Source organism: Rhodamnia argentea, chromosome 5 (genome assembly GCF_020921035.1).
Source record: "Rhodamnia argentea isolate NSW1041297 chromosome 5, ASM2092103v1, whole genome shotgun sequence".
Taxonomy (NCBI): domain Eukaryota; kingdom Viridiplantae; phylum Streptophyta; class Magnoliopsida; order Myrtales; family Myrtaceae; genus Rhodamnia; species Rhodamnia argentea.
The window spans coordinates 340,399-358,376 of NC_063154.1; the positions used below are offsets into that span (position 1 = coordinate 340,399).

Sequence of the window (17,978 nt, forward strand, 5' to 3'; positions counted from 1 at the left end):
GCCACCAACCACCAATCGCCATCACCTACCGGCGGCCCCCCTTCGCCAACCACCATTGTGACCACAGCAGTCGAGTAGCCATCTCTAGCCGCCGAAGTAAAAAATCAATAGTAATTTTTTATTTTTAAAAAGTAAATAATATTTTTAATAATAAAACTTATTTTTTAAGAAATTTAAAAAGTTTAAAAATGAAGTTTTAGAAATTTTTTGGTCGCTGACAATAATTTTTCATAGATGATTTCGGAAATAGAAATTTTCAACTAAACGAATTTCTCTAATCAGAAATCAACTTCTGCTTCTGAGTAGAAATGGAAAAATCAACTTCCGGCCGGAAGTTGATTTCTGAAGCGTAAATGTTGCCATGCGCGCCCAAGGTTTCCTGCATGGCATGAATCTGCAGTTTTCTTTTTATAAGGAGTGTCTGGCTTCTTCAAAGCTTTGAGTTTGAACTTCAAACTCTGAAAAATATCTTCATTGTTGGGTTAACAGGCACGTTCAGAATTTTGAAAGCGAAGAAAATTGTCGGAAGTAGGACAATTTGCCAAAATATTTGATAACTAAAACCGCGCAACTATTCATGCTTTATTTCCTTGTATCAGTTGGATGAAGAAGGGTCGCTGGGATGCGGATTATCCTCAAGGTAGATGAAAATTCAATCTATTCCACTTGAATAAACAATTCGAAAGCTCATATATGTAATCTATCCACTCATTTATATTGATGAAGCCGGCCGATGAGGATGCAAGCAATAAATGTCCCAGGCATCGCCACGCGAGGAGTAGTCACGGCCTGCATCGTTGTCCTTCCGTAGGAAACTCTTAAACCAACACGCCGAGTGCTTCAGGTATCGCTTCAGTCCGTTCCCGTAATCCACGAACGTGAGGCCGTACCGGGTCGTATAACCCTCTGCCCACTCGAAGTCGTCCAGGAAACCCCACGCGAAGTATCCTCTTACATTCACTCCTTCCCTGTCCACGACGAGTACGTGAGCGTGTCGCGTTTCTCCAAACATCATCAGTATTGCCATCGAATTACTTACTCGATCGCCTTGGACAGATTTGAGAGGTGCAGCTGAAAGTAACTCGTTCTCAATCTATCCATAAGCGCATCTTCAATCGGTAGCGATTTGTTATTTGCGTCTGCCATTCCTGCGGTTGCCAAAGCAATGTTTGGAAGAAAATTTTACAAGGAGACACCTCGACCCAAGCAAAGTTACTGTCAGTGAGGTTGATGCATGTATTACCATTCTCGGTCAAGTAAATGGTCGGATCCTCGTACTTTTTCTTCACGTAGCGCATCAAATCTCTGATACCTCTTGGGTATATGTACAGCCAGGACACAGCAGTCTGCAATTTTGTTTAGTTGATTTCTATATCAGCATTAACGCGCGAACTATTATTGATTATGTATCGATTCTATAAGGTGCTTGTGGTAGACACTTTACCGGTTGGCCGATTGGAATGCCATCTTTCTCAGCTGGTAGCATCCCAGATCACAAACAAAGTTAATTAGCCGATCAAATTGAAGAAGGAACACTCATTATTGGATGGATTGATCGGGCAGTGGTAGTGCATGCTTACCGGTCAAATTACAATGGCAATCGGTGGTGTAACTTAGGTTGAGAGTGGTGAAAGGGGATGTGGATTCATCTACGTATCTCGCTGTGTAGTAATTTACGCCAATGTAGTCATGAGAACCTTTTAGCGCCTCCGACTGTGCTTTTGTGAATTTGGGTAACTGTTCACCCACATATCTCCTCATCGACTGCGGGTAGTCACCATAGGTGATAGGATGAGCGAACCTTACATCATCGGCACACAATGCACGGCATATAAAATTTCTGAGGAAGGGGGAAAAAATGACTCTTTCGTGGAGGTAAAATTGCTTTTCTGTGAGAAATGCATGTCTAGCATCTCGTGAGTACTAGGGGGAATAAAATTGTACCTAGTTTCTGATAAACTGAGTACTTACCATCCAAACTGAAAGTCAAGAGCTCTAGAGGCAGCCTTCCTACTGATGTTGGTCGAATACTTTGGGGTCATCCAGAAACTTGCAATTACCATGCCTATTTTCCCATTTTGAGCAGCCTGATTGTGCATCAATACACAAGAGAACAAGTCAAGTTCAAGCGTGCATGTTTTGCCACGGAGACAGGAGTATATATACCTGATACTTGTTCCTATACAGTTGCACCGCTGCAGCGTGCGAAAGAAGCAAATGGTGCCCAACGATGTAAGGTTCTGTTGCCGAGTTTCCGGTTGTGTAGTTATTAATGTAAATAGAACATCGACCAGGTGCATAGGAGCCGGTCGCGTACCCAAATATAGTAAAGTAATTGGGCTCGTTGATTGTCGTCCAATGCTTCACTCTATCACCATATTCTCGAAAGCAAAAGTTTACATAGCCAATGTAATCCTCCCTAAAAAAATATATATATATATCCAACAACGATCCTCGTATTAATTGATTAAGATCGGCGACTAGTTCGAGTGGTGCATGCACTTAGAGCTCCAAGTCAAGAATTTTTGATGGCTTACACGATATTAAGACTCAGGAACCCGCCGTACTCATCTTCAAGTGCTTGGGGAACATCCCAATGGAACAATGTCACAAAACGTTGGATGCCTGCTAAAATTTTAGTACACGCTTGCAAGGGCAATTTAATTTGATGAGCGAATGACGTGACACTAGAGGTTACCCTCAGCGAGGAGGTTGTCGATGAGATTGTTGTAGAAGGCGACGCCTTGTTCATTTACTCCCTTGCTTATCTTCCCATCTAGCATACAAAAAATTATCATCATCTTAAGGAATTTAATTATATGGTGGTAGTGCACGCAGTTCCTATTTGTTTCAGCACGGCTAATTGAAAATGTAGGGAGACCAAAGAGAATCTAATTGTAATTTGTTGTGGGGACAATGGTCAGGGAAGGCACATAATAAGGATATACATGGAATCATTGACTATGTGGATCTTCATGGTTTACGAAGCATCGGATATGTTGTCATGTTAGGAAGAGGAGAAGCCTAATAATGTTGGAATAAGAGAGAAAAGGAGGGTGCATGGTGATGAGCTTACGAGGTGCAATACGAGGCCACGAGATGGAGAATCTGAAGAAGTCCCATCCCATTGCTTTCAACAACTTTATGTCCTCCTATTCATTCGCATATATCCGCACATGTCAGGAAACATACTGTATGTATATCCACGACCGTTGAAGAACACGCATGAAAGAGAGAAAATCGACTCACTGCCCGTCCAACAAGATGGCTATAACTTGGTGATGTACTGTAACCACGTGTGCCTAATTAAACAACAGTACACGACTCGACAATTTAATTCTATAAAATTACTTTTGGTGTCCAGCATGGTTTGCAGCTACCAGTCGCTGTGAAAAGGATACAAGGGCTTGTCTCACGTGCGTTAAGGAAGGAGTGAAGTAATTGGAAAATGTTAGTAAAGCCTCTGTCGCTGTCTACAAAGACGATAACCACAAATGTGGTCGGTCCCGGATTGCAATAGCGTAACTCGAAATGACTCGGTTAATATTAATATAGTAGAAAGTTACCTGGAAGCGGTAGTAGAATTCATCAGCTATCAAACCGGAAGAGTGGTCGCTGATCTTTTCTGGGGAGGAGGGGGGAAACCATTATATCTATTCACACATGTGCGTTTAAGAGTGGAAACGAAAAAGGAAGTGCATCTATCTATCTATCTATCTATCTATCTATCTCTAGTTCTAATTTCTATGTTCTAACCTGGATAAAGTTTGGTGAAGGTGTCCCAAATGCTCAGCCCTCTTCCCTGTTGGTCCGCTGCTCCTTCAGACTTCGTTACGCACAAACCCAACCAGTTAAAAAAAAAACATAAGGCATTTCTTTCATCCAGTGAGTGCACGTACACGTACAGTCCCAATGCATGAACGTCGCATGCCTCGTAAAGATTATCTTCACGCGGAGTTTTACCTGGTAGGCGCTCGAACCCACTCCAAATACGAAATCCGATGGGAAGCTCGCCCGGTTGATGATCTCGTTATCCTCCCCATCAGCCACACTAGGATACCCGCGGCCACCGCAGCTGCCACCCAAGAAAGTGGCCGTGATCATCAACAAGCTGATGCACCAGGAGGCGGAGACGCCGGGAGAGGCGGCGTGAAGATAGCCATGTGGGTGTCCCTCCTTCAGCCTCATTCTCAATATGCTTCGTCAACAAGATTTCACGTTGCAGGACTTTCGGACAATAGATATTAGGAGTTGAGAGTGTTGGGGAGTTGTTGGACATTCCATTCCCCCCATTGTGGATTCTCAACTAAAAGTCAAGAGTGCCTTGTAATATTTGTGACAAATTACCAAAAAAGTCATAAATCTAATATAATTGTGCTAATTCAATTCTTTTTTTTTTCCTAATTGAGTCATAAACCTTTTATAATTGTGCTAATTCAGTTCACTTAGCCAAAAGAAAATGATAATTGAATTGGCACAATCACAATAAGCTCGAGCCTCACCATAGGTAGGAGTGGGTTGGCCTCACTCGAGGTTGTTGATGCCCGGCCTCACCTCGCCGAGCTTGGCCGGCCTTGAGCGAGCCAAGCTTGGCTTGTAGCCGGTGGCCGGTTGCCGGCCATCGTCATGGCCAACGACCGGTAGAGGAAGAAAGAAAAAAAATAACAAAAAAAATAAAAGATCAAAAATAAAAAAGGAAGAAAAGAAAAATAAAAAATAATTAAAAAGAAAAGTAATATGAAGGAGTGGAGGAATGAAAGATGAGAAAAAATATTTTTGTCTTTTCGAAAAGAAAAAATCATTGTCTCCACTTTGAAGAGGTTTTTTCTATGGTTGGAAAATGTTATCCTTGACTCATTTGTTTTTCGTGAATCGATAACTGAAAAATCCGTTAAATATTTTCCTAGAAGTTGTTTTTTGCGAAAGGAACGAGAAAATGTCAATCTCCTAATTTCACTATGCGATGATATTGTCAAATTACTGTTCAAGATAAGAATAGTCCTAAAGAAATTAAAAATCCTAACTCGCAGCGAAGATGATGTGAATCCCCTAAATTCACTGGATTATGCTTGTAAAAATGACTTAATTCTATTGAATAGCAATACTAGAATAGGACACCGATTGGGCAGCGAATCTTCAGCAAATCTTAAAACGCAATCTTGGACGGGAAGACTAGGAATGTCGGAATCTAGCAGCCGTCTTGAATTAATGCTACTTTGCTTCAGGGCAGGCAACTACTTTGAACAAGTCTGAAATCTTTTTCGGCAGTGGATGTCCTGAAGATTCACTTAGGAACATGGCATCAGAATTAGGGGTAAGCAAATCGGACCGCCCGAATCAGAAACAGTCCGGACCGATGATCCGATTTCCAGTTTTAGATGGGTCCGGTCCGGTTTTCGGTTCTTAATATTAGAACTAGTGGTCGGACGGTCCGGTTCCCGGTTCTAGGGACATAGGATTGGATCGGACCGCTCGCTCGGACCAGCCAATTCCCAAGGTACCCCTTACTTTCCAAGAATTGGAACTTACAATGAGATAACAATAATAACGAGATAAAGTTGACACAAGCATAAGAATTGGCAATTAAATTGTGGATATGCCAGAGAGATTTACTAATTTGAGACTCAAATGTACATTTCGGATAATATCCATGCCCTCCCCCTTCCCACCCCCCCCTTCTTTTTCCTCTGCACTCCTACTCAAAACTATGAGTTCCACTGATTAACAAAACGGGGAAGTACCTCCGGATATCCTACTCAAATCTAAGAAGCAAATGTTTGCTTGAATTTTAGCAAAAGGTGAAAATAAAGTTGGAGGGATGGCAAGAGAAGTTGATGTCGAAAGCCGAGAAAGAAATATTGAACAAAACTGTTGTGCAAATTTTGCCTCAATATGCAATGTCTATATTCAAGATCCTGGTTTTATGTTGTAAAGTAATTGAACAAAGAATAGTCCCATTTTTGTGGAAACAGAATGATTCTAAGGCTAGATTGCACCGGAAGAAATGGGAAAGACCATGGGGGATTGGATTCCGCGATCTCATCACCTTCAATAAGGCAACGCTGGGTAAATAGGCATGGAGACTTTCGCAATCTTCGGGTGTGTTTGTTTCACTGAAAACATTTTTTGAGAATTCGATTTTCAGGAAATCATTTTTCCAAAGAAGGGTTTGTGGTGATAAGTTAACGAAAACATTTTTCGATTTTTAGATTTCGTTTGGAAAATAATTTCAATCTCATATCTTATTTGAGGAAAAAAAGAAATTCGATTTTAAATTTTTATTTTATTTTATTTTTTTATCTCTTTATTTCTTTCTTTTTCATCTCCTTTCTTCCTCCACCGCCATCGGCGAGCTTCGCGGCCACCATCGAGCTCGAGGCTCGCCCGAAGCCACTAGATCCGACGACCTCGAGCTCGCCGATGGCCGCTGTTGGTCGGTCGCTCGGAGGGAGGAAAAATAAAAATAAAATACAATTAACAAATTAAAATAAAATAAAAATTGAAGAGGACCAATTCTGAAAAGTATTTTCACCTCTTCAGATCAAAGAATTCACTTTCCTAATTTTGTACATGCATTTTTCATAAATCGAAAAGTTTTTTTCGTTGACTGAGTCATTTTTCAATGAACCAAACGGATGAAAGTCCGAAAAACTAATTCCAATAAAACACTTTCCCTGAAACAAACACCTCATTCATCAGCACTTTGGAGACAATTGTTCGAGGGATTTTACTTTCCAAGAGGAGATTTTTGGAATGGGGGGAAGGGAGTGTGTTCTTCGTGGGGTTGGCAGAGTTTGCTTGTTGATAGAGATTCCGTTTACGGAATGAATAGATAGAAAGTGGGACATGGAAAGTCTATAAGAATCGAAGAGGACCATGTGGCCGAAACTGGCAGCCACTGGAGGCCCGACTAACCAAGGCGAGCCCCAAAGCGTTGAAGAGCACATTAGCCAGGAGGTTAGGGGCTGGGATGAACAGCGAGTACTGGACCTTCATGATGCGAATATAGCTATCCCATGAGATCAACTTAACTTTGTTCGGTGGCCATCGAGATGCGGTTGGCAACGGGGACGCTGCGGTGGGCATTGCCGGTGGTCTCGTAGCCACGCCAGCTCTTGCAAAAGTGGCCCGAGTAAGAGAGGTTGGGGTTGTTCTAGTAGAAAAACTTGGTGCTTGCGGAATCACAGCCATGGCATTTTAGTTACTCTTGTTCTGGGAATTGAGGCCTCACCGTGGGTTGAAGCAGTGACAATTGAGTCTTGGTGCATTTCCTCACTTGCGTTGTTAGTGAGACTTACTCCAAAGAAATTCAACTTCTGAGAGTTTTGAATCCTGAAAAGTGGTTTAAATCAGTGGTTTTGAGGCCAAAATGATTCGATGGCGAGTATACATTTCATGCTTGTTTGAGTAATAGCAATGAGATTCTCCATCACTCAATCAATTCTATTTCATTTAATCCCTTTCCATAGTGAATCTGTGAGTTAGAGCTCAAAGGGCATGTGCGAAATTGAATCTTGATTCTGTTTGGTTCGGCTTAAGAAGGGGAAAATAGCTAAAATTCAACCAAGCTGATGTGGAGAAAAAGACGCATAGACGACGACACCTCGGAGACTAATAATATAATTGGACAGAAAAATAACGGACGACATAGTTGATTATGAAGTGAAAATTGGTAATTTCTTTATGAGGTAAAGAAAATTTTAGGATGGAATTAGGACATGATTTAAAATTTGATGGTTTTAACGGAATATATATATATATATATATATATATATATTAACGGAATTAGACCCGTAAAGATTTGGAGGACCACATTGCAAATCTTAGTTGGACCCACATACTGTATGATCGTGGGTCAACATCTTGCCTGCTGGGCCTGTACCGTGGTCCGTAGATGTCTTGTCTAGGTAACTTTCAGATCCGAAATATTCTGCTGTCTAATTTAAGAATTACACATACTTTTCTGATAAAAGAAAAAGGAATAAACCCACTTGGAATTTCTTATTTGACCCGTCTGACAATCGTGATCTTTTCCGAACCTAGGAATATTGTTCTCACGATAATTCAGAACCATTGATGGGTTGGTGCGCCGGTGGCTTCTGCACCATTTCATTTTCAAATCCCATTCGTTCATTTTGCTGCGTATTGCTTCCAAAAGTCTGAATCCGAATCGGTCCCCGCGACATTTTCTAGGCTTTCTGCTTCTCCTGCACACGAATTTTCCCCCCTTACTTTGATAACTTGACATCTTCAACCCTTTTTTCACACATCAATTACTCGCACAAAGCATGGCGAAAAAATGGATATCTGCTCTGGAGATGAGACCCCCTCTCTTCCGAGCTGTCTCCACCACCCACCACCACCAACCCAAATGCATACCAATATCAGAAAGATGCTCAAAATGATAGGGATGTAAGTACTCGACATTGGCAGATGCCGCGCATTTGCTTCATATCTATCGAACTATAGACGAGAAGATCTTTTTCTTGTAGGCGATACAGCTGAAGTTTTGGAAGTTTCTATCAATTTGCAGAGCAAGTATGGTGACTTCATACTTAATGTGCGCAGACAAGGTAGATCTCAAGTAAAAGGATCGGCAAGCTTTAAAGGGTTCGCGCTGAATCTACCGTGCAACTACTCTCACGTTTGATGGAACTAACTCAGAATGATCTGTAATAACGAAACCACAACAAACGAGTTCAGACATCACCAAGGTCCCGAGCATTTCTAACACATCAATAACATTCGTCTTCTTTCTCTCTCTTTTTCCCCACGTTTTTTACGTCTCGATACAAGCAGCGTATGAGATCAAAAATCATAATCGAATCAAACGGAATAAAGAATGAACTCCGCGGTGTCCACCCCGCCGAACGCCTTGTGACCGCAGGGGCGCATCTGGGCCGATGCGCCCTTCGCGTCCCCGCCGTCGTGGTGGTGGTGGGGGTCGTCGGAGTTGGAGGGAGGGTGGTAGTACATGCGGGCGGTCTGGGGGCAGTGGGAATGGAACCTCGCGGCGATCCTCACTCCTGCATCCAGCATCTCGACGTACTTCCCCATCGCCTTCACCCTAAAAAAAAAGCCCAAAACTTTCCCCTTTCTTCTTCTTCTTCTTCTTCTTCTCGGGATTCTCCGGAAAGGAAAACAAGATCGAAGAGGAGAGAAAAAGGAGGGAGTTGCAGAACAAGGGATGCTAGAAAGCGTCCCAAACGTGAATGCCCATGAAAATGGGAATCGAAGGAGGGAGGCTTGTCGGAGTTGGCGTGTGGTTGGGGGGGTGCAATATATACAGCAATTGCTGCTCTGTCCTTTCCACGTTTTTTTTTTTTTTTTCCCATTTCCGCGTTAGGTAAGATTATCTTTTTGCAAACATGCCCCTGGATTTTGGCATATTCTTGCTTATTTGGCTCTGCTGTCCCTCCAGCTCAATCTCTGAATTAGTCATTGCTAAATTAGTCGCAAGCGGCCCCCGGTAATTAGTTTGCTGTATAGATATCGCATTAACATTCAAAAGGCATTGTCGACGTTGTGGAATTTGTTAAAAAGTGCATTTAAGATATATATTCGCACAGCTAAAGATTTTAATTAAAATTGCCTTTGGGGTGCTTGTTGAGCAAACGTGCAAGGAAACGTTACTATTTCTAACATATTGAATGCCCTTGTGATATATGCGCAATGGATATACCGAATGCCCTTGTGATTCTTATTTGAAGTAGGCGCCTTTTTCCGATAAAAAAGAAGAAGAAAAAGGTAGGCGCCTTTTTAAAATATGCCATTGCGCTCAATTTTCAAAGTGCATTAATATCAGCTATAACTATTTTCACTAATATTGGCAAACGTGAACACTCGTACTTTTTTTTTTTTTTTTTTGGGGAAAGGAGGCTTAAAGTCCATTAAATAGATGATGCATAACTAGACCCCTTTTATCATATGTTTTCAAAAAGAGCCTTCTTTTAGGCCGTCCAATGAGCGTTTTTCCTTAGGACTTTTATATTTTGTACATTCGTGATTCAATTTATCTCTCTTTTTATTTTATTTTAAAGAACGACGCCCATACAATTTTGTTAATTGATTTCACCAAGTCGAGACACTTTTTCACATGCTAGAACTTAGGCTTTAATTTAATTTAAGTGGGCCAAGTGGAGTGGCAGGCACACCAATAAAGAGAAAAAGGAATCTCTAGGCGGCTCCTAATCAATCTTTTCAATTCACGCCTATGTTTTTTAAATGATTAAACAAAGATAATTTCGCAAATTTTTTTTTTTTTGGGTGAAAAAGGACTTAAAGCCATCCACTTTACCACCTTCGATTTCACATGTCTTTAAGGTTGGTCATGAAGATAGACACATTCGAGGAATATGCCAGAGATGCTGGGCCTCGGGATGAAAGAATTGGCGAACAGCAGAGGGGGCCAGGGGGGTTGTTGGGGGCATTGAAAGTTAGAAGTGCAAATATCCAGAAGTATTAAGGGCTCCCCTGCAAAACTGATGAAGAAGGAAGACCGGAACGGCGTGGACCGTTGAACAAAATCGACGACGCTCGCCGCGTTGAGACGGTGCGACACTGGCCGTTGAGTTCTTTGCCTATCATGACCCTTCCCCGACTTTCTCTTTCCATCTCCTTGCACGGTCAAATCAGAAGTCCCAGCAATCTGGAAGCCTGACTGACAGTTTACTGTTGGGCGGTGAATTGGTAATTCATTGTTTCCGGATTCGGTGCTGGAAATTAAGTGCTAGCTTTTGACTTTCTAGTTTTCAGATGGACGGTCGCCCATTTTTTTCAGTCATCACAATTGATTTTTCGTCTGACTTGTAGCGCTCGATTGATTTTGATAGCTTTAATGAAACACGTTTATGGTACTTCGAATAGTTTTATGTTCTTTTTTTTGTCCAAATAGTTTTATGTTCTTGAATCAATGACAATTGGGTGTATACACATACATACATACATACATACATACATACATAGGGTGACTGAATAAGATTGCTTTTTCTTTTGTCTTTTCTTTTGTCTACTTTTACGAAAAGCAAAGACAGAATAGGGTACTCACTCGCGCATGGCGTAGTTGGTTGAATTTGAGCTCTTCTTCCTCTTATGAAAGGTTGAGAGTTCAAAACTCCAAGCCGCGCTCCGTGATTTAAGTGGGGGGCCCCGGCGATAAGTTGTTGGGCTAGTCCCCCTCCAGGTATAGTTACTAGTTGGCCCTCGGGCCAGACATCGGGCGAAGCCCGGTGGGGCCGATGGATATTGAACTTAAAAAAAAAAAAAAAAGACAAAATGGGGTGTCTCGTATTCATAGAGTGGGCATTCTCGTACACTGACTGTACTAAGAAGTCTCGTGGCGCTTCGTGATTGGTTAGGGAGCACAGTGACGTGGAGTCTCAAGACCACCCAATATTTTCTCCCAAGTAGCACCTCCACCGGTCGATAGTTATGTTTCTCTCGCGTTTTTAATCTCTTTTTTTTTTTATGTTGGTCATTTTTTATTATCATATGTTCTAGCTCTACCATCTCCCTCTGCCGAACCGTGAGCTTTCTCTGTCACATGTTGTTTACTCTTTCCGTGATGCACATGGATAATCAAATCTCGGAAAAGGAATTCCCCCCAACCAATAGGCACATGGCGATGGCGCCGTCCATGTTCCGATGTTGAAGATTAACCGACCCTTTCTCGTTCGACAAGCGACACCATCGCTTTGCGTACATATAGCGACATTCATTAAATTTTAGGATAAAAATCACTAAAAATTCTAAATTATGTCTACCGTCATATATTTATCCTAACCTTTTTTCTTTTCTTTTTTTGCAGCACCAAAAATCTCAAACTTATCATATAACAGTTACTCGATTTACATATTTACCCCAATCTTTTTATGGCACAAAAATTAACAAACTTAGACCCACGACGCATATACCTTCCATCAAGGTCTCTCTCTCCTTTCTTTCTTTCTTTCTTTTTCCATTTTTCCTTCCTACTTCATCTTCACAGCCTCCCTCGCCACCGCCGCCCTTATCGTCGTCATCACCGCCGTCCTCACTGTTGCCAACCAAGGAAGAAAATAAAGGAGGAAGTTAAACAAAAAAAGGAAAAAGAAACTTTATTGGGTACATGGGCAAAGATACGAAATCGTGGGTGAGTCAAAGAACGACGACATTGACGCGGCTACATGGGCACGACTCGCTCAATTTATTGGACGATTAATGAGCGGCAATACCTCAATAGTGAATGAGCTACTAGAAACATTCTGCAAGTATGTTTTTTGGGAAAATGACATTTTTAGTGTCAAAAGTTAAGTACGGAGATCATTTTGATTTCAAAAATTTCCGTCGGAACACTTTAGTGCTAAGTCGGAGATAAAAGGATCACTTTGATGCATTCACCATAATTTTTCGACCAAAACTACCACGTGTCATTAATAATTAATTTTTTAATATAAAATGAAATTTAAAAAAAATATTAAGTCCACGTGGATTGTCATGTGGACTTCTACATTTCAAAATAAATTAAAATAAATCAAATGAAAATTTAAAAATTAGCTAAAAATAAATTCGTTTAAAATACAAATTGTATTTAACATAAAACTAAAAATAAGTTTGAAATTTCACAAAAAACTTTAAATTAAAATTAAAAAACCGCTTATGGTTTCCAGGCGACGAGGGCTTGGTTTTGCAACTTTTTTTTTGTTGTTGATTTTTTACTTTATTTTGTTAATTTTTTAACAGAATTTTTTAGTTTATTTTAAATAAAATTTGCATTTTTTTTTATATTTTTCCAAATTTTATATTTTTATTTATTTTTGTAAACTAATTAAGTTTGTATTTATATTTTTAATATTATTTTTTATAATTTTTACCTTTTCTAATTGCTATCTGGACTTCGCCGGAGCCACGTCAGCCTGAAATATTAATAAAATAATGCAACATCAGATTTCCGAAGGACCAAATCGGACTTGGCACTAAAACAACTGTTTTTTCAAATACTTGGTACTTAAGTGATGGGAATGAAACTTTTGACACCAAAATAATCTCCGTACACAACTTTTGACACTAAAAGTGTCCTTTTTCCTATGTTTTTCCTATAAATAATTATTTAATATAATTTAACTTAATGCAAAATTTTAGTTTGTTATCATTTCATTACATAGCCGTGACATATAGTCAATTTTCTTTTTCTCAAAACAAATGTTGCCGAAGCATACAACATTCGTGGACTCGAGCGAAAACAAAGCCAAAGACATTTTCTCGGAGGATGAATAGCAGAAAAAAATATATTTTTTAAATAACAATGCTTATATCGCTTGAAATGATTAGTCAATGAGAAATATTTCATTATCGACAGTAATTTATAGCTAATCAATTTTAAATTTATTTTTCGTTCGTTCATTTTTGCAAGCGATTGTTTTTAAGAAAAATATTTTTCGAATCGTTTATTTTTCGTGAAACAAACGGAAACTTTATAAATGAATTCTAGCAAGACGTTTTAAGTATGTCTAGCATTATTTATTTAAATACTTAACTAGTTAACTTTTATTAAAATGAGAATAACGACTCGAGCGATGCTCTTTAATTCGTTGGATGGATAACGCCGGGAGCTACACCTGAAAAGTTTCCTGCTCTTTCTCGTTAGTACCGTTATGTTCACTTGAGAAGGATCATCCTCCAATCCGAGCAATCGCTTGAGCGAATCTCTCGTGCTTCACACCGTAATTTATGGGACCCAAGTCCTAACACCATCCACCTCCTTCACCGATCACGCTTCCTCCCCACCAGCGCACAAAAAATGCGATCTTTCTCCTTAGACACCACGGGCCTGCGTTTCGCATCCCAAGTTTCCACAACCCCCGCCACTCGTTCGACGAAATTCCGAAGTGAGCTTCGCAACACTCACTACCCACCATTTATACTTGGTCGGTCATCTAGACGGAGCTCGTCATCGGGTAGCGTGGGCCTGCAGAGGAAAACCCAGAAGGATCTTTCTCGGATACTGAGGACAGAGTCGGCTATCAAGGAGATTGAGAGGAAGGCCAACTCCAAGAAGTACAACAATTTGTGGCCTAAAGCCGTATTGGAGGCCCTGGATGAGGCTATTAGTGAAAACCGTTACGAGTCTGCTCTTAAGGTTTGTTAATAACTCGTTCTCTGCATTTTGTTTGTACCGGCTTCAGGTGAATTCTCTTCATTGTCTGGTCACGTGCTAGGGTATTTATTATTCAGCTACATTTCCCTGCGTAGCATTATACAGTTGGAGAAGTGAAGCTTGAAAAACGTATTGAGCTTTGCTAGTTGGAGTGGAAGCATTTATAACCAGAGATTTAATCTCTACTTAACAGTCGTATGTGAATTGTTTACACAAATAGTGAAGACTGTACTACGAGTGACTATGTATAGCTCCTGATCAGTGGGTGTGCGTATGTTCGTGTTAGTTTCATTTTTTGGTTTAGGTAGTTACAACGTTACTTTAGATTACGCAGAGAGTTGAATATCTTTAGATGTTTATGTAGCAATGGAATGGGAACTTTAGCAAGTACAGTACCATCATTAACAAGGGTCATTACCAGAGTGTCAGTGTCAGAGCTAGTAATTTGCTGATGCAATTCTATTTCTTGTTTCCATATAGGGAGCATGTCTAAATCTATCGTAACTCTCAAAGCATTTAATTCCCTTTTTTAGATATTCAGCCTTCTTCGTAAGCAGCACTGGTATGAGCCAAGATGCCAAACGTATGCAAAGCTTCTGATGATGCTTGGCAAGTGCAGGCAGCCTGAGCAGGCAGGTTTGCTTTTTGAGCTTATGCTGGCGGAAGGGCTTAAACCTACTGTCGATGTTTATACGGCTCTCGTCAGTGCTTATGGTCATAGTGGCCGAATCGACGAGGCATTATCTACTCTGGAAGCAATGAAGTCCGTCTCAGATTGCAAGCCCAATGTGTACACATACACTATTCTCGTGAATTGTTGCATGAAGTTCCATCAGTTTGATCTGATTGAACAAATACTTTCTGAGATGTCATATCTCGGAATAAGTTGCAGCACCGTCACATACAATACTATGGTCGATGGATATGGCAAGGCTGAAATGTTTGAACAGATGGAGAAGTCATTGACAGACATGATTGACGGTGGTTCCTGTCTTCCTGATGTTTTCACTCTTAATTCGGTTGTGGGGGCTTATGGGAAGAGTGGACAGATTGATAAGATGGAGAAGTGGTATGAGGAATTTCAACTCATGGGTGTGAGGCCTGATATTATTACATTCAATACCCTGATTGGATCATATGGGAAGGCAGGGCTTTATGAGAAGATGAGTTCTGTTCTTGATTATATGGAGAAAAGGTTCTTTTCGCCTACAACTGCAACCTACAATGTAATCATTGACATCTATGGAAAAGCTGGCGATGTGGAAAAGATGGAAGAATACTTCAAGAAAATGAAGCATCAGGGAATGAAGCCTACCTCTGTCACGTACTGCTCTCTGGTTAGTGCATACAGTAAATCTGGACTGATCATGAAGGTGGATTTGATCTTGAGGCAAGTCGATAATTCGGATGTGGTGCTGGATACTCCTTTCTTCAACTGCATCATTAATGCATATGGTCAAGCTGGGGACATTGAAAAGATGAGGGAATTGTTCTTGTCAATGAAAGAGACAAAATGCTCACCTGATACTATCACTTATGCCACCATGATCCAAACATACATTGCCCTAGGCATGACTGAGGCTGCTGAAGATTTGGAGAACAACATAATAAGATCCAAGGACCATCCAGGTATCTTTATGTCAAGTAGCTTTGTAACCGTCTATCTATTTGCAAATTTGTATTCTTCCTTCATGTTGATTGCAAAACCTCATGTAATCTTCAATTTCTTGCACTGGATGGGAAGTTTCACACTTCTCACTCCCGGTTATCAGAGAGGTTATTTTGTACTGTATTTATACACCCCATTCACTAACATGACATGTTTGCTCAAACCTTGCATACTTTCGCCATTATTCCTGCTAAGTGCTGATCTTGGTTTTATCAAGCCTTCTTACTCTAGTATCGATCATAGATTTATTATACTATGTAGGTTCTCACCTGTGCTTTCCATAGCATGTAATTGGGTGTTGTGAGACATAGAGAAAGGAAGTGGTGAGCAGATCCAAATGGAGGAAGTATATGAAGGGTTTGTTATGGCGGTTGTGGCGGCGGCGGCGGGATTCTCTAGGGCCATGCCGACCACCCTTGTAGAAAAGGAAAAAAAAAAGAATGAAGAAGAAAGCTAGGGTTGAAAGGGGCATGTGCCCCAGATGGCTCTTGATACCATGTCGTGACAGAAATTGTTTTATATTTCCATTGAGCTTAGGTGGTTATTTATATTACCCAGAGTACATTCTAGATGATTTACTTGCAAGAACAGAAATACATAAAAATAAAAAACTTTCCAACTTCCAAATATAGGTTCCAACACTTAAAAAACTGATAGAGCTATATATTTCGTTGATAAAGTCCAAGAATGAAACTATTCCTATGAATCAGGATTTACAGCATGAGATTCTTAAGCTTCATGTGATGTTATGTGGGGTATATAGTGGCAAAAAGATGCTTTTAACTATATCCTGAAGATTTTATTGTTACTTGTGAGTATGCTGCTATTTGCGGCAAGCTCATTTTTCGGTCTCTGCTAAGTGCTTTAGATTATGACCGGTGAGTGAAATTCAACATTTATTTATAGCATGCTATTTGAGAGTTGCTTAAATTACTTTGGGTTTCTGCTCAGGCATGAAGTTGATTGGATGCTAGCATTGGTGATTGATGTGGAAGGGATCTCAAATTGATGGATGACTAGAATGTTCAAGATTGTTGAAGCATAAATCGCTGATTGCTTACTTCTGAGACCTTACCTTATATGTAATGTTTGCTACACCTTTTCCTATTCTGTTTCAGAGATTATACTTTCACAGATTACACAATAATGTTAAATTTTGTGAAGTTCCAATAGTACAAGTCTCCCAATGCAGGATTGTTTTCAGATTACCTTTGGTGTCTGGATATCAAAGCTCACCTCATCCCCATCTGGGGCATCAACCTGGGAATGTCAGTTGGCTGATCAAGATTGCAAGAAAGTTTCATCTGGAGGAAGGTGCAAAACTGTTACTAAGACAGCTTCGCTAGATTTTTTGAGGCCTCGACATGCAACTGGATTTGTTGGGTACAATTTGGTAAAGGTACTTCTTATGGATATTCTATCTTCTTCTTTTTTCCTATCATGGCGACCTCAGCATTGGTTTTCCATCTTTCAAAATAACAACACCAAAGAGCTCTCATGTGTATGAAGTTTACGAAAATTCTGGTTCCCCAAAGAAGTGTGACAGAATAAATAGTGACTAACAAGAATGCCAACCTTCCACAAGGGCCAAAGGATTGTTATTGAAGACCATTCTTCTGGTGTTCGGCCATGAATGAAGCAGTGTATTTCCTCCAGATATTGAGCTAAGCATACAAGATCTTTGCTTTGTCAATGAAAGTTGCCATGACCAAAGTTTGGGAAATAGAGCTGGAATTCTTGGGTGCCAAATCAAATCCCTGGACAGCATGCACATATTTATCAGGTTCTCCTGACTCAGCTACTGTTGAATTCCTTCATTATATGGCCATATTCTGCTATTTTGCTTATTTGCGTTGCTTGTCATACATTCATATGTGATATAACAATTCACGTTCATATCGATATCGATTGTACTTCTGTCAATCAACATCTCACCTTTCACTATGTATTTGCATGGCGTCGGTTGACATTGTGGGATGATACCGGCACTGTGGAACTCGTGGACGAAGCAGCTGTTTGTTTCCCAGAGGAGACTTAAGATGCTCTATGCAATTAATTTCCAGGCTTTTTTTATAATTTGGGCGGGGCCTGAAGAATGAGTTTAGGCCTGGCCTCCTTTACATGTCGAGGGTCGCTCACCTGCTTTTCAGATGGAAGTATGCTGAAGAACGGAGA

The 17,978-nt window shown here is 40.5% G+C and overlaps 2 protein-coding genes across 7 annotated transcripts; one reads left to right on the forward strand and one right to left on the reverse strand.

Moving 5' to 3' along the window:
• Positions 1–560: 560 nt before the first annotated feature.
• LOC115753108 (beta-glucosidase 17-like) lies at positions 561–4,226 on the reverse strand. The gene is made up of 13 exons (XM_030691613.2): positions 3,964–4,226; positions 3,757–3,826; positions 3,567–3,625; positions 3,077–3,152; positions 2,699–2,776; positions 2,538–2,625; positions 2,167–2,419; positions 1,972–2,087; positions 1,581–1,801; positions 1,445–1,476; positions 1,244–1,346; positions 1,040–1,148; positions 561–968 (listed from the first exon to the last, which is right to left on the reverse strand). Exons 1-13 carry the CDS (start codon positions 4,186–4,188, stop codon positions 713–715), a joined length of 1,686 nt encoding a protein of 561 aa, XP_030547473.1. The 5' UTR covers positions 4,189–4,226; the 3' UTR covers positions 561–712.
• A 588-nt stretch (positions 4,227–4,814) lies between these two features.
• On the forward strand, positions 4,815–17,978 carry LOC115753099 (pentatricopeptide repeat-containing protein At3g53170). Of its 6 annotated transcripts, XR_007198330.1 has the most exons (5): positions 13,518–14,116; positions 14,668–15,763; positions 16,637–16,681; positions 16,755–16,885; positions 16,996–17,978. XR_007198330.1 is itself a non-coding variant. In XM_048278624.1 (4 exons), the coding sequence occupies exons 2-4, from the start codon at positions 13,778–13,780 to the stop codon at positions 17,082–17,084; spliced, it is 1,524 nt and encodes a 507-aa protein (XP_048134581.1). In that variant the 5' UTR covers positions 4,815–4,820; positions 13,648–13,777; the 3' UTR covers positions 17,085–17,976. The 6 variants fall into 6 exon arrangements, 3 of the variants coding, with proteins under 3 accessions (XP_048134581.1, XP_048134582.1, XP_030547461.1); XM_048278624.1 differs by lacking the exons at positions 16,637–16,681; positions 16,755–16,885 and adding an exon at positions 4,815–4,820 and having other exon boundaries at positions 13,648–14,116; positions 16,996–17,976; XM_048278625.1 differs by lacking the exon at positions 16,996–17,978 and having other exon boundaries at positions 16,755–16,994.

Coding starts and splice junctions, on each gene's coding strand:
- LOC115753108 (XM_030691613.2), bottom strand. CDS start 4,188: ATGAGGCTGAAGGAGGGACACCCACATGGCTATCTTCACGCCGCCTCT. Junction 2,777..3,076: donor GTGGCCTCGTATTGCACCTC/GTAAGCTCATCA, acceptor TTTGTATGCTAG/ATGGGAAGATAAGCAAGGGA. Junction 2,420..2,537: donor TTCCTGAGTCTTAATATCGT/GTAAGCCATCAA, acceptor ATATTTTTTTAG/GGAGGATTACATTGGCTATG.
- LOC115753099 (XM_048278624.1), top strand. CDS start 13,778: ATGCGATCTTTCTCCTTAGACACCACGGGCCTGCGTTTCGCATCCCAA. Junction 14,117..14,667: donor GTTACGAGTCTGCTCTTAAG/GTTTGTTAATAA, acceptor TCCCTTTTTTAG/ATATTCAGCCTTCTTCGTAA. Junction 15,764..16,995: donor AAGATCCAAGGACCATCCAG/GTATCTTTATGT, acceptor CTCCCAATGCAG/GATTGTTTTCAGATTACCTT.